At 34.5% G+C, this 15,059-nt stretch overlaps 1 protein-coding gene across 1 annotated transcript in view; it reads left to right on the top strand.

Annotated features, from left to right (window-relative positions):
- Positions 1–15,059, top strand: part of COL21A1 (collagen type XXI alpha 1 chain) — a 172,567-nt gene that overhangs the window by 138,171 nt on the left and 19,337 nt on the right. Inside the window, exon 17 of the mRNA XM_058734305.1 lies at positions 13,088–13,132. Coding sequence (XP_058590288.1) covers positions 13,088–13,132 — 45 coding nt within the window. The remainder of the gene's footprint in view (positions 1–13,087; positions 13,133–15,059) is intronic.

The raw sequence follows: 15,059 nt of genomic DNA, 5'->3' as shown, positions 1-15,059 counted from the left end.
GATTGCTCCAAGGAATCCTCATGTGTTTTCACAAATCACTCCGATTTTATCTTGGGCAGTTAAGTGGATGGGATGACAGGGCACTGACACACCAAATTCAATTAGTTGAAAAACAAAAACTGGAAACATCCATATTTGACCAAATGAACTTTTAGGGCAAATCATCATATTGACCAGCTACTTTCCCATGGCCCGTTGTTGCTGGCCAAATTATCTGTGGTGTCAACATTTCCACTGCTTCTTTGTCATAGCTGTTCTTGTCCTGCTGCTCCATCCTGATGACATGCTGTATTTAGGGTAACATTTTTCCTCAGACGGTCTGAGGCGTTTGCTCGCTACTTCTCTCCTGATCAGCCAGCCCCTTGTGGCTCATGGCGAAGATGTGTAAGCAGGGCCTGGACTCCACTCTTTGAGCCAAGATCCCTGGAGCTCCATGAGGATGAGAGAAAGGATGGCACTTTTTCTGGAGCTATGGAGGTGAGCACACGTTTCTAAAATAAGGATGTGTTAAGCCTTTTTTATTCTGGAAATGTTCGCTGTATCATTTTTCTAGGAATGAAGATGTGGTGTTCCCTGTACTATATATTCGAGGACATTGGCTCATAGAGGTTTCTGTTTCCTTTCCTCATGTCTTTAGAAAATTTCTAAACCCCCATGTTGTGCTTGTGTGTATGGTGTAATGTTAGCTGCTGAACTGGTCCAAGTCATCATGTACTTAAGAGACGAGTAGGTGTTTTGTTTAATTGCCTTTTCTCTGGTGTGGTGATTTGACTTGTCATTTTTCTGCTTATAAGCCAAAGACATCCATAAACTTCTTGGAAGAAAGTTAATGTCAAAAGGCTATGGTGGTTTCCCATGTGGAATAATTCACTTTATTATGTTAGCAATGTGGAGGTATCCTTATTTACCTACTTGACTGTATTTTTTGATTTATATTGAGAAGGAAGAAATTATTAGGAAGAGAAAAACCCAAGTTCTGTTTTTGTTCCTATTTGATTGGCATTTGAGTAACAAGCTTTTTAAAATATTCTGTAGAGATTTGTAACATCTTTTTCCCACTCTTCTTTCAGGCACCAGGAAGGACACATCCTTGTTATGTGTTGAGTGAAACAAGCTTAACCCGATGTTTCCTGAGAATTTCACGTGGCATTTCTTAGTATCAAGGCAGCTCGCATTTAACAACTTAAAATATTCGAAAAATTGAATTGTATTTATTATTGTAATAATCCCCTGCTGATTCCAGGGTGGGTTATGTTTTAAAACCTGATCGAGAGTAAACCCTTAGAATGAATTTTGAAGTTGGTTTTATCTAAATTAAATAATGTATAAGTCTGATTTATCTGCAGGAGTGATTAACTTTGTTTGGTGATATCTGCAATTTTTTGGTTTCCCAGAATAAGGCCTTTGGCTTTGTAGTGACTATGAAAATATTGTATGTTTCTTTAAACATAAAAAACAAATGGCCCATTATCTGTATAAATTAGTTAATAAAATCCCACTAGATTTAACAAACGATTCACTTAATTCTTTCCATTATAAATGATTCCACTGGCAGAGTAAACCAGACCACCATCAAACAACTTTAATAAAGTGACTTTATGGATTTTAAATTTGGGGGCTCTGTGTTTATGGTACTGATCATTTTTCTGTTGTTCTGAAGAAATCTTTTAAATATGTTCATTGTAAAATTATTGATCAGCATTAAAATGGATTTATTTCAGTCTTTCCCTTGTTTATTTGTTTCCTTATAATTCAAAAAGGCTTTATCGATTTCTGAAATGACAAGAGCGTTGAATGTAATCGAACCTAGGAAATGACGTGTGATTAGTTCTTAGAATGGTTAACATATAATATGGGTAAATAGAATCTTCTTGTTGCTTACATAGGCTCACTTCTCACTGACATGGGGATTGATTACATACACCTCTGGAGAATGGGTGACAGGAAGCTTACATCACCATATGTACAGGATATTTAGTCTAGGTTTCAAAGCTTTCAAGACTTTGACTTTATTTATTTTTTTTTCAACGTTTTTTATTTATTTTTGGGACAGAGAGAGACAGAGCATGAACGGGGGAGGGGCAGAGAGAGAGGGAGACACAGAATCGGAAACAGGCTCCAGGCTCTGAGCCATCAGCCCAGAGCCCCTCGAACTCACGGACCGCGAGATCGTGACCTGGCTGAAGTCGGACGCTTAACCGACTGCGCCACCCAGGCGCCCCAAGACTTTGACTTTAAAATTATGTTCTTTAGTCATACAGGGGCTGGGGTTGTTTTGTATACTTTTAATCTTGTTATAAGGTATCATACGATACTTTTGAATTAGTCCAAATACATTCTCCATTTTCAAAGCATGAAACTACAGAATTAACAATGTTTAAGACAAGGCATATATATTTTAATACTGGATTCATGATCCATATTAGTGGCTATTTTAGCAGACGAAATGAGAATGTTTTCCATTCGTTCTATTTTCACAAGTGTGGAAACTAATACATTGTTGATGTGATGTGGAGTGCACACTTTGGTAACTAGATTATTTCATTCTAAATAGCTCTTGTTTTTATATTTTAAGAAATATTTTCAAAATGCTTGAGTGTGGTTACCACATTGAGCACTAGACAAATGTTTGATGTCCCTGAGAACATCAGAAAATCATTTATATTCTCAGTATGTTAGGGTGTGTAAAATACATATGGGGAATATCTGAGAAAGAGCACTTAAAAATACTTGTTTATACCAATGTGCATTTTTATTTTTGATGATGAGGTAAGCTCCTAATAAGTAATTGATTGCCAATAGTTCTAGGTACTTAGATGGTTTATAAAAATGATTTCTATAATTTTGAATACTGAGGTGTTCTATTGTTTGAAATGTATGCTTAGTTAAACCATAGCTGCTTTGCTGTTTTAATTTTGTTCCTTAAAAACGTGTGGCTTTGAAATGCTTTTGGCATAGATAGATAATTCAGGGGTTGTAGGGGAAAAACCCAAGGTATGTTTTAACAAAAGAGTGTATGAATCATGAGTAGACTAGTATTTATGAATATATTCTAGAAGTCATGTACTACCCTAATGGTTCAATCCAATGGAAATTATCAAATAATATTGGAATATTAATTTCTTTTAATAGTTTTATTAGAACATAGGGACTAGGATTTTTCAGTGAAGATCTCTTGCGGGTGAAGTATAAAGACTGATTTGATAAACTAATACTAAAATCAGGGCTAAAGAGTTTTATGATCTATCAGTTTTAAAAACAATGAATAATTTCTTTGTTGTGATAGAATTTTCTTTCTGCTGGCTACATAAAAAGAGTGCACTTAACTGATGGATTTAGGTGGAATATGGAGAACTTCTGAACAATGGATTTTAAGAATGAAATGACTAATCACACAAAATGGGAAACCACCATTAGAGAACTTTAGAATTGTTGCAGATTCTTTTTTTTTTTTTTTAATTTTTAGTGTTTATTTTTGAGAGAGAGAGAGAGAGAGAGAGACAGGGCACAAGTGGGGGAGGGGCAGAGAAAGAGAATAAGAGAGACAGAATCCGAAACAGGCTTCAGGCTCTGAGCTGTCAGCACAGAACCTGATGGTGGGGCTCAAACTCATGAACCGTGATATCATGACCTGAGCCAGAGTCAGACACTTAACCAACTGAGCCACCTAGTTGCCCTGAATTGTTGCAGATTCTTATTGAGATGTGGAGTCAGGTGTTAATATTTGCTAGCAATCACAGAATGTACAATACTGTATCCGGTGGCTTTAGATGGAACAATTGTTCTCCAGTTAGGAGAAATAGAAAATTTACTCAATAAACATATTGTACAAAAGTTTATATGAAAAGCCTGTGGTAGGTTAAGACTCTTAAATGCCATTAAAGGCAAATGAAGTTAATCATGAAAGGCTGAGTATTAAGAATTTTGATGAAGGGTTAAAAATTGGTGGGGAAATGATCTATAGTTGTTTTTGACCAGAGAGACATAACATGGATTATAAGAAAATTTAATTGGTAGATAATCATAAATAAAAAAACTCTTTGATGACTATTCTAGCTTAACACCCCAATGCAAATAACGTTCAAGAGTCTTTTTTTTTTTCAGTACACGTAGAGCAGTGTTTCTCCAGCTCTGATCCAGAGTACCTTAATCAGAATCTCCAGAGATGGTTATTAAAGTTCCATTTCTTGGCCCATTCCAGTCCTAATGTATCAGAATTAGGAACTGAAACCAAGGAAACTGCATTTTTAATGGCTATCTTATGTGTGTCTGATAAAAAAAAAAGAAAACTAGTGATATTAAAGACTATGATACAGGTTAATCAAAATAGAGAAATATGCAGGTAGTAGAAAGACAAAGTTACCTACTCCAGGAGAAAAATTAATTTTAGTGACATTAGTAAATGAAAATGGAATTATTATCTTATTATCTACCTCATTATTTTTTAAGGTTCTATGTGCTTTAATATCTTTCTCTGACTAAATAAATTTCAATATTGCCATGAATAATAATATGAAATTATATTTCCAAATGGATTCAGTATTCTTGGTGTATTTAAAATCATTTATAACTTTTTGACAAAACTTCAGAAGCAAATCTGTCTTGGAAAATAGAAATCTGCATGCAATTGAATAAGACTAAAGTTATTTATATGAAGATAGATAAATCCTCACAAAGATAGGAATTTGGTCACTTAAATTTATTTTGTTATAACTTGAATGAAACTTTTGGGTTATTAGTTATCCTAGATATTTGTTTTGAAGATGTTTATAGTCTTTAAAAAAACAATTTTTAGACCTGATGTGTTACCATTTTTATTTAGAAAAGTTCTGTTACTTCTGTTACAGAGAAATGGAAGAAATGGTGAGGAAGAAATGCCAAATTCCTGTATTTTTTTTCAAGGAAGTTGCTTCTTAAACACAGTATTTATTATTCTTCCCTAGATGGGAAGACTGAGGCCTTTGTCTAACAGTATGTCTTTAGCAATGTGTGAAAAGTTATCTGTGGGAATAACCTACCAAGGTGTGAAACTAAGCTAACATGTTACCCTCTCAGGTCACAGCAGTGAGTCAATCTCTGAGGTTGCACTGTACGTCTTGTTATTTTAGTTTTTTTTTTTTAAATTATTTATATTGAGAGGTAGAGAGAGAGAGTACATGGGGTAGGGGTAGAGAGAGAGAGGAGAAAGAACCTCAAGAAGGCTCCATGCGTCAAGACAGAGCCCAATGTGGGGCTGTGTCCTAAGCTGAAATCAAGAGTCAGATACCCAAATGACTCAACCACCCAGGCACCCCTATGGGGGTGTGTGTGTGTGTGTGTGTGTGTGTGTGTGTGTGTGTGTGTGTTTATCCCAATAGCCACAACCATTAGAATCTTTACTTTTTTATTTTGAAAAATAAATATTTAGCAGTCGTTTATTGAATGACTTAAATGTGAGGGGAAATATATTTTTTTCTGAGAAAGTTTTGCAATGTAAAACTGTGGGCAAACTTTTATTACTTACTGTACATTTCAAAAAATGTTAGAGAGTATGAGCAGGAGGAGGGGCAGAGAGAGGAGAGCGAGAATCCCAAGCAGGCTCTGAGCTGTCTGTGCAGAGCCCATTGTGGGGCTCAATCTCACTAACCATGAGATCATGACCTGAGCTGAAATCAAGAGTTGGACGCTTAACTGACTGAGCCACCTAGATGCCTCTATTTATTGTACATTTTATTTTATTTATATTTATGTATTATTCATTTTTATATACTTTAACTTCTCTGAAATAGGCAAAAAAATGTAGAAGTTGTGTTGTAAATTTCAAAATCTGCCTTCATTTACCCAAATCCCATCCCCATGCCCAGAGATAACAATCGTTATTCATTTATTAAGATTCTTTCCAAACTTGTGTATACAAATACATAAACAGAACACATACACATTTTTAAGATAAAAAGTCATGTCTTTTGAAATTTTATTTTACTTCACAGTATTATAAATGTTTTGCCATATCTGGATATTAGAGAATATAAAGTCTATCTCGTTTATAGCATGGATGATGTATTTCATCTAACTTCTCCTATTGATGTTATATATATTCCCATATACTATGCAATATTTTGGGGAAGGATGCATTCCTGTAAGTGGAATCGCTACTTCTAAATATAGCTTATGCCTTTATTACTGATTTTAAGCAGAAATGTCTAGTGTTTCACCAAGTATGATGTTTGCAATCGATTTCCAATGGATTCAGATTTAGGTTTACCAAGTTCTAGTCTTAGGTTCTTAAGAATTTTTAGTAATGCGTGATAAATTGTATAAAATTCACTTTCAGTACTTTTTAGATGATTTTTGTATTGTTCTTCCTTTAAACTATTAATAACTTATGTGAATGTATCATATGGGTATAGTTCTTAATGTTGAACATTCATTCCATCCTGAAACAAGCCCTGTTAATTCTCTGCTTTTCTAATGCACTGCTATATTTGATTTACTAACATTATAGTAAATCCATTTGCGTTTGTATTAAATTAGATGAGCTTGGAGGTTTCTTTTTTAGGTATTATTCTTGACTGGATTTGTTATTAGGGTATGGTGGCCTCATAATTTGAACTTCAATGATCTCCATCTTCAGTACCCTGGAGACATTTAAATAAATTAGAAACTATCTGGTCCTTGGATTTTAGGTAATATTTCTGTGGTAGGCAAAATAATGACTCTCTTCCTCCCCCTGAGAGATATCTGCGTCCTAGTTTCCAGGACATTTACCTCACATTGTAAAGGGACTTTGCAGTTGTGATTTAAGTTCATTGACCTTGAGATGGAGATATTATCCGGATTATCTGAGTGGGCTCAGTCTAATCCCAAATAATTAGAAGTGGAAGAAGATGCTTGAGAAACGGGTCAAAAAGATTCAACTCCAGAAGGACTTGACCAGCCAGTTGCTGCTGTTGAAGATGGAGGAAGGGGACCATGATCCAAGGATTGTGGTAACTTCTAGAAGCTGGGAATGGTCTTTAGTTTATAGTTAGCAAGAAAACAGAACACTTTGTTTGTTTCCCCCATCCCCCTGAACTACAGGGAATTGAATTGTGCCAGTAACCTGAATGAGCAGGAAATGATTTTTTTTTGCTACAGATTCCAGAAAGGAGTGCAGCCTTGACAAATCCTTGAATTTAGCCCAGTGAGACCCATGCATTACTTATAGCCTACAAAACCTTAAGAGAATATGTTGATGTTCTTTTAAGCCACTAAATGTGTGTAATTTGTCATGAGTCAATAGAAAACATAATTTCCTTTAAGTTTTTTCCTTTCAGTGAATGCTTTTTAGTGTACTATCTCCTTTTTCAATAGGAAAATAGGGACATATATTTTATAAGCAGAGCAAAATTCACAGTGGGCTGAGTTGCACAATAAATATGATTTGGTGTAACAATATATGCATGTTTAAAAAATAGGTTATAAATAAAAGATACATGGACAACTAATTAGATGTAATTTTCATATAATTGGTTTTTATTTTATTAAGGTTAAAAATTCATTTGATTTCATCATCAAACTAGTTTCACCTTTGATGTTAAAAATTTTTTTGGTGACTTCTATCATATGGAAAATGTTAAAGAGTAATTCAATTTCTCTAAAAAGTGTATAAATTCTAAGCAACTGAGTTGACTGTAAAGGTCTTTGAAAAATTCATTTTCTTTTTTTTCCTTACTGAGAAATTCATCACACTTTGAGTTATACGGTGAAGCTCCATGTACCAAAAAATATGGTCTATATTTTTTAGGTTCTCAGAGGATCATAAATTCTAAAGCAGAAAAAAGTTTTGGAACTACTTTCAAATGGAATTGAATGTGTCTATATGCATACATTCATTTTAACTCACTAATATATTTTACGTGCATGATATCACTTGCTAATAATGTAAAGGGACAGGTTATTTTTCTGGATTCCTGGGTTCAGGGTGGTTATGTAACCTTCCCATGATGTGGGTAGTGCAGAGACCGTCCCTGAGTCTCTGAAACCTGTCCCCCTTCTCTTCTGAGTTTTTAGGTATGTTAATTTGTTAAACATTTGTCTCTTTTTTGTGTTGTCCCTCAAAATGATACTTGTACAATAACAAAGTTGTTTAGAGTATCTTTTTGGCCTTTAAAAAATGTAGAGGGGTGCCCAGATGGCTCAGTCAGTTGAGCGTGCATCGGCTCAGGTCATGATCTCCCGGTCATGGGATTGAGCCCTAAGTTAGGCTCTGTACTCAGCATGGAACCTGCTTAGGATTCTTTCTCTCTTCCTCTTCTCATTCCCTGCTTGCTTGAGTGTGCTCGCGCTCTCTCTCTCTCTCTCTCTCTCTCTCTCTCTCTGTCTCTGTCTGTCTCAAAATAAATATACTTTTTAAAAAAAACATAGAAATGCTTTTAGATGTCAAAGAAAAATGCCTGTAACATTAAGCAACTTTGTACGGGGCTCCCAGATCACTTTTTCCTTCTGATAATATCCCTGTTAACTTTTTATGTCAAACTGGTGACATTTTATGTTGTATATAAACATGAGTATCCAAGAAATATTTACCAAAGCATTTTTCTGTTGAAATGACTTATCTTTGGATACTTTGGGTTCAGTCCCATGTGGGTCCTGATCTGTAGGCTAGGGAAGAATAAATTCATCCAATGTTACTCAGATTACTTTTTTCCCCTTGATGATTAAAGGCAGTTGTAAAACTGTGTTAAAGTATTCAGGGACATAGTAAAGCTGGTGATTTCCTTATTATGGGTTTATTGCAAGTGTTTATATATTGGTTTCTTTTAGGTTTGGCAGCTATGTTTGTGAGTTACTTGTCTTTAGACTTCTCTTACCACAGAATAATCTTTCGTACATCATTCATAGTGGTCTGTCAGTTAGTGTGGAATTTTATAAAAGGATTGAAAACCATGAGGATCAGCTGAAAATATATTTGAAACTTTTGGTTACATTTTTTTCTGAAACAATTGTGATGAACTACATATAAATGTTTAAAAAGCAAAAGTCCTAAAGTTAGCCAAACAGGAAAAGGCACAGTTAATGGGTGAGGGGCAATACCATCTGGCACCCCCAAGGGAAGCCTTAGATTGCTGGAATCAATCATGGGTATACTGGGAGATTTTGGAAACAAAGGTAGAGAAAGGTGGAAAGACAAAAACAAAACAAAACAAAACCCCAAAAACAACAAACAAACAAAACATCCTGCATTGGAGAAGGAGGACAAAGTTTGAGACATGGGAGAGAATTGACTTCATCTATTTCACAACTTTCAAAGGTCAGGGAGGAGCTGTGAAAAGACAGTCATGAAGATGTATTCATTAATGTGCAGCATTGAGCTGAGCGCTTGTGAGAGTTCATATAATGTACCAACTCTGTGATGCAGATCTCATTACTTTCATCGTATAAAAAATGGGGATACTAAGATTCCACAGTTTAAATAACAGGCCTGGAGTCCATCAGCCACCAGATAATGGGGTGGCTGACTTCATTGTCAAAACTTGTAACTGCTTCCACTATGCTTTTTACTAATAATCATAATAATCATTGTGATTTTTTGTAGCTAATAAGAACAATACTTTAAACATAGGTGCTTTTTCTTCATGAATCTTTAGGAACAAACACATCACTTCTTGATATAATAGAAAACATAACATGCTTCTAATATATTGATAATTGTATATTAAATATCTCTACCACTATACAAATTTTGAAAATTACCATTAATGGGGGTGCCTGGATGGCTCAGTCGATTAGGTGTCTGACTCTTGATTTCAGCTCAGGTCATGATCTCACAGTTTGTGAGTTCCAGCCCTGCACTGGACTCTGTGCTGACAGCTCCGAGCCTTCTTGGGATTCTCTGTCTCCCTCTTTGTCTGCCCCTCCCCTGCTCATGTGTGCATGCATGCACACTCTCTAAATAAATAAAAACTTCTGAAAAACACCATTAACAGGTTAGATTTGTTTTTACTACACTGAAAATATTGCATTACTTACAGGCAGGTTGGATCCAAGATGCGCTGATTTCAGGGGTAAGGTAAATGCATTCATGGGACGTGAGAAAGTATCAAGTGATGTTTTATCTTTTCCAAGTAATGTATCATGGACACATTTCTTCTTTGTAAAGTAGTCTTTAGGAAATAAGGGCCAGACTTTTTATTCTAAAATATGTATTTCAATTCTTAATGACTTTTTTGTTATACTTCAATGGTTTAACGGTTACAGAGAAGCTTTTAGAACATTTTTTTAATGTCTACATTTTTTCACCACAACATTATGCAGGATTTTCCAGTTGACTTTCTGCTCTTGCTCAAACCCAAACTGAAATCACAGAAGGGGGGAAATATGCCCCTTTACTCTTACCAAATAAAATGCTTGTTTCTGTCTTTATTTACACATTATCACAGTTGCCTGAATCCAGAACCACACAGGCCAAAAGTGAAATATAAAACAGTTTGCTTGGAAAACATTTATTGTATGAAGTAATTGTTACTAAGTACTTTGGATCAGCAAACTGCTAAATTTCAAGTGGTTTTGAATAATATTTCTGCTAGTGTAAAATTGGCAAAATTTAGTGAATTTGAATAAGTGGAAGCCCAGAAAAATAAAATATAGGAGAATTTTATTAACTAATATAGCTCTGATTGGTTTCAGTTCTGGTTAGTCTGTCAACAGTCTTGTATTCTAGGCATGCTCATGGTATTATGTTAGTTTTGCCAAGAATTGCTTTCATAAATCGGGTTTACATTTTCTTTTTTAATATTATGTAGTTTTACATATTTTTGGTTGATATTTGTGAAATAAGAGTTCTTGGCGTAGTTGGGTATAAAATACATGACTTCATATGTCTGAAATATATTTTAACGTTTTACTAACATCTTAAGCAGACAATAGGAAAAGAATTGTTTTTTTCAGATCTGGAATCCCCCCAGAATACCCTCAATATCTGATAGGCTGAAATAACATTTGAGGCTCTATTCAAATATAGACCAAGTTTAGTATTATAATTATTTAGATAATAAGATGTCAAATCGGATCCAGAAAATGAATTGTGGGGGCTCTCAAGGCTTCTGAGAGGTGGAGGCCAGGGTGCCTGGGTGTAACTCCAGTTTTCCTCCACAGTGAGGATGTAGCTTTTCTGACCCTGAAATCGGCTTCAGAAACAGGAGTAGGGGTAGGATATCTGTAACTGATTCATACTGATATTGATTGTGTGAGGGCATAGAGACTTGAATAGTGATGAAACTAAACAATAAAGGACACCATGCAGCAAGATATTCAGTTCCTCAGGTCTGACAGTATCATGAGCAATTGCACAACCCCTTTAGGGATTCGTGGGGCTAAAGGACACTGAATGGCCACAGCTGCACCTCTTTCATTATAAAACAATGTATGGCCATCTTGTATCTGATCAGAGTTTACAGATTTTATTTAAATTCAGAAATTAGTCTAAACCTATAGTGGGTTTGTGTATATATGTATTTGAATGGGAGCTGATTACAGATGGTTTCATGCCAAATTATGGTCTATTGAAATGGAGGCCTTTATTTGAAACAATATTAGTCTTAACTGATTACATTAAGAATATGTATTTCCCACCTTGGAAGGATATAATTCATATCATTTTATGTTCTTTATACATACAAGTCAAATATTTTAATTTTACTTTATGTTTTAGGGTACACCATGCTCATATTTTATAACGTCACTTTAAAATGTATGCGGTTTTATGTTATTTTCTAGTTAGTATGTTTTTAAAGGTTTGTGTTTTCAACTAGACTACAAGCCCTTGGTTGATGGTCATTGCTCAGATACATCTTTTCTCTGCAAAGGGTATGGTGCTATGGCAAAATAAATGGAACCAAATAGAATCAAATTGAATTCCAATTTATGATTCAAGTTCAGATTTTAAAACTAGAACGGTATGCATATGTCTTGCACTATAATTGTGGCTAACACATTGACCAGTATTGTGCTAATAAAATCAAGATGTGAAAATCAAGTAAATGGCCGATTCTCCCTGGAATAGAAGATAACTTGATCTCATTGACAGTGGCCTCTCCACCACCTGCCTTGCTTTTCTGAGGAGTACTGCTGTTCTTTGAAAGCCCTGATGATGCAGAGGGCTTTCAAAGAAATACCGATGGGGCCCAATTTCCTGGTCTTTCAAGTTCCTTTTCCTGCCCGAGTCTGTCTACATAGATATATACATACAAATGTTACTTATTTCAACTGCAGTGTCATCAAGAAAGGAACTAAGAGAAATGAATAAAAATGAAAATTGATTAGTACCATCACTGTTTGCTTTGGGTGGTGAAAGATTATTTTGGTAAATTCATTGACTGTAGAATTGCTTTCCCGTTAACGAATGTGCTGTTATTTTCAAATGTATACAATGAGCATTAATATTCTCTGAAAATTGCTAGAACTTATACATGTGGATTGTACATGTGAAAGAGCTCTTTGTATTTCTTTCTCAAATGTGATCTGCATATTCTTCATGATTGTGTCAGTAAGGAAATCATTGGGACAAAGATTGATGTATTTCATACAAGAAATTAGGTTCCTGGGTGTTTCAAGGCTCAATTTGGAGGATATTGGTTAGTCTTGTTAGTTTTTAATTATGGTTGTGAGACAGTGGGCGCCTTTCGAACTGTTGTACTGAATCTGAACTCCTATGATGTGATAGTTTTTCTTGCATTATTCATTTTAAATAATATAGGAATATGTTCAGATGAAATATCCTTCTTATTTTATCACTTATGTTGGTCTCAAAGAAAAATCAATTAATACCCTCCTAAGCTTTTCTTTCTGAAAGCCTTTATTTAAAACTTTAAATATCAGTGGATGTTCATATAACAATGAATTTCATAAATATTCTCTTTTCCAAAATTGGATTATTATCAGTAGCAGTGTTATAGTGTAAGTGGATGATACAGGTTTGAAATTATGCATTATTTACAAGTTAAAAATCTGATTAGGACTTATTCTTTAATGATACAGTCTCTCTCTCAATCAATCTCTTTCTCTCTCTATATATATATACATATATAGTTTTGTTTTTTAATTAAGATTCTACTTTATTACTTTTTAGGGACTACCAGGATTTCCTGGAAATCAAGGATTAATGGGACAAAAGGTGAGTATTAATGAAAGTTGAAAGATTTGGGCCTAGATCTGTTTATTAAAAGTGCAAAGTGTTGATATCTTCACATAGAATGCATTTTTACCACATTAGTGGCAGTAGTTAATTGTTTAAATATGATATAATTTCAGAAAGTATTATTTGTCCTTATAATTAGTTTTTGTTTTGTTCTATATGGATAATATTAATTTGGATTTATACATATGCTTTCTGTTTTACTTGGTTACTTTTCTATCTTGTGCTCTTAGACCAGCCTTTTGGGATAATTTTCCTGTTTTCTGAACTATTTCTTTAGCATTTCTTTGAGTACAGATATCTTGGTAACAAACTTTCAGATTTATCTAATTCTAAATATGTTTATTTTACTCTTGCTTTTGAGAGATAATTTTGTAGGGTATACAACTCAGAGTTGATGATTATCTTCACTTAATGTGTTGAGGATTTTCTTCCATTGTCTCCTGACTGCCATTATTAACTATGAAACATCTGCTCTCATTCTAAGTATTGTTCTTTTGTAAGTGATCTGTCCCTTTCTTTGGGATTCTTTTAAGGTATTTTATTTGTTTTTTTTGTTTTTTTGGTCTAAAACTCAATACAGTATATCTAGATACACAGCCTCTTTAGTCGTCCTGGGGAGAATTCAGTTTGATCCTGGCTGTGTGGTATTGTTTCCATTAACTCTGGAAAACATCATCCATTATCTCCAAATTACAATTCTTCCATTTTTATTCCTTCCTTCAGGAATTACAGTTAGAGAAATTTTATTCCTTCTCATATTGCCCTCCATGTTTCTAAAGAGTATCTTATTTTTATATCTTTGATTCTTACATTCTGGTTAAATTTTTTGATATATTGCCCAATTATTCTTCCTTTACTGTGTCTAATCTGTTACTTAGGCAGTTGATTAAAAAAATACTTTTCTAAAAGTTTAAATTTTTAATAACATCTTTTTATTCTTGATAGCCTCTTGTTTCATTTGCAGTCCTAATAGTCTTTCATGATTCCATTATTTAATTAGTAAAGATCTCATGTATTGTTCTTAATTCTGTTTTAACAATTCCACCAAATTCCCTTTGTTATTTCTGTTAACTCTCAGTCTTGTGGCTTTCTGCTTCCTCTTTCTTGTTGAATATGAGCTCATTGCTTCATGTTAATTGGCATGGGTTCTGTCAGCCTAATTGGGGCATGGAGAGCTGCCTCCTGTTGGTTGCCATGGGTACCATGTCAGCCCCCTTTAAGAGTCCTGGGTCATCATAGGTATTAAAGATTCCTGCCCTCTTCCCACTGTTAGCCCACCATTCAGTTTCCCAAGAGCTGAACATACATTCTAGATGCCTCTGGCTTTTTCTTGGCTTCTGCATCTTGACCTCTGGCAAGATTTCTGCATTGTTCCTAATCCTCTTAATCATAGCCCCAACCCAGAGTGTATTTAATTAAAATAAGGGATCTTTGAAGACTTCACCCATTTCTTGAAAGACCAGAACTCCCTCACAGAAGATGTTCTTTCCAGAGTTGGTTGTTGTTTTTTTGTTGTTGTTTGTTGTTTGTTTGTTTGTTGTTTTTTTATGTTCAAGATTCAGACTCCCTTGGAGTACCTAGTTAGCTTGTAGGGTATAGAAATCTGAGAAATTGAAGTAAAAATGCTATTATTCTCTATCCTATTTTTTTATTAATTTATGTTAACTGTCATACTTCTTAATCTATGATAAATAAGAAATTTTTTCATGTGATTTTTACCCCCTCTTGTCTCTCCTCACCAACTCTGTGTGAACTTCCAGATCTTCCTTTCAAACAATGACATTATCACTCATGATTTTCTAATAAAAATATTTGACTTAGTGAGTCCATAGACCCTTGGCTCAGATCTTTAAGATACCATGTACCATGTTTTTTACACTCTGTTGCTTCTGTTTTACAGTAG

Source organism: Neofelis nebulosa, chromosome 6, assembly GCF_028018385.1.
Source record: "Neofelis nebulosa isolate mNeoNeb1 chromosome 6, mNeoNeb1.pri, whole genome shotgun sequence".
Taxonomy (NCBI): domain Eukaryota; kingdom Metazoa; phylum Chordata; class Mammalia; order Carnivora; family Felidae; genus Neofelis; species Neofelis nebulosa.
This window is presented reverse-complemented; position numbering and strand designations above follow the sequence as displayed.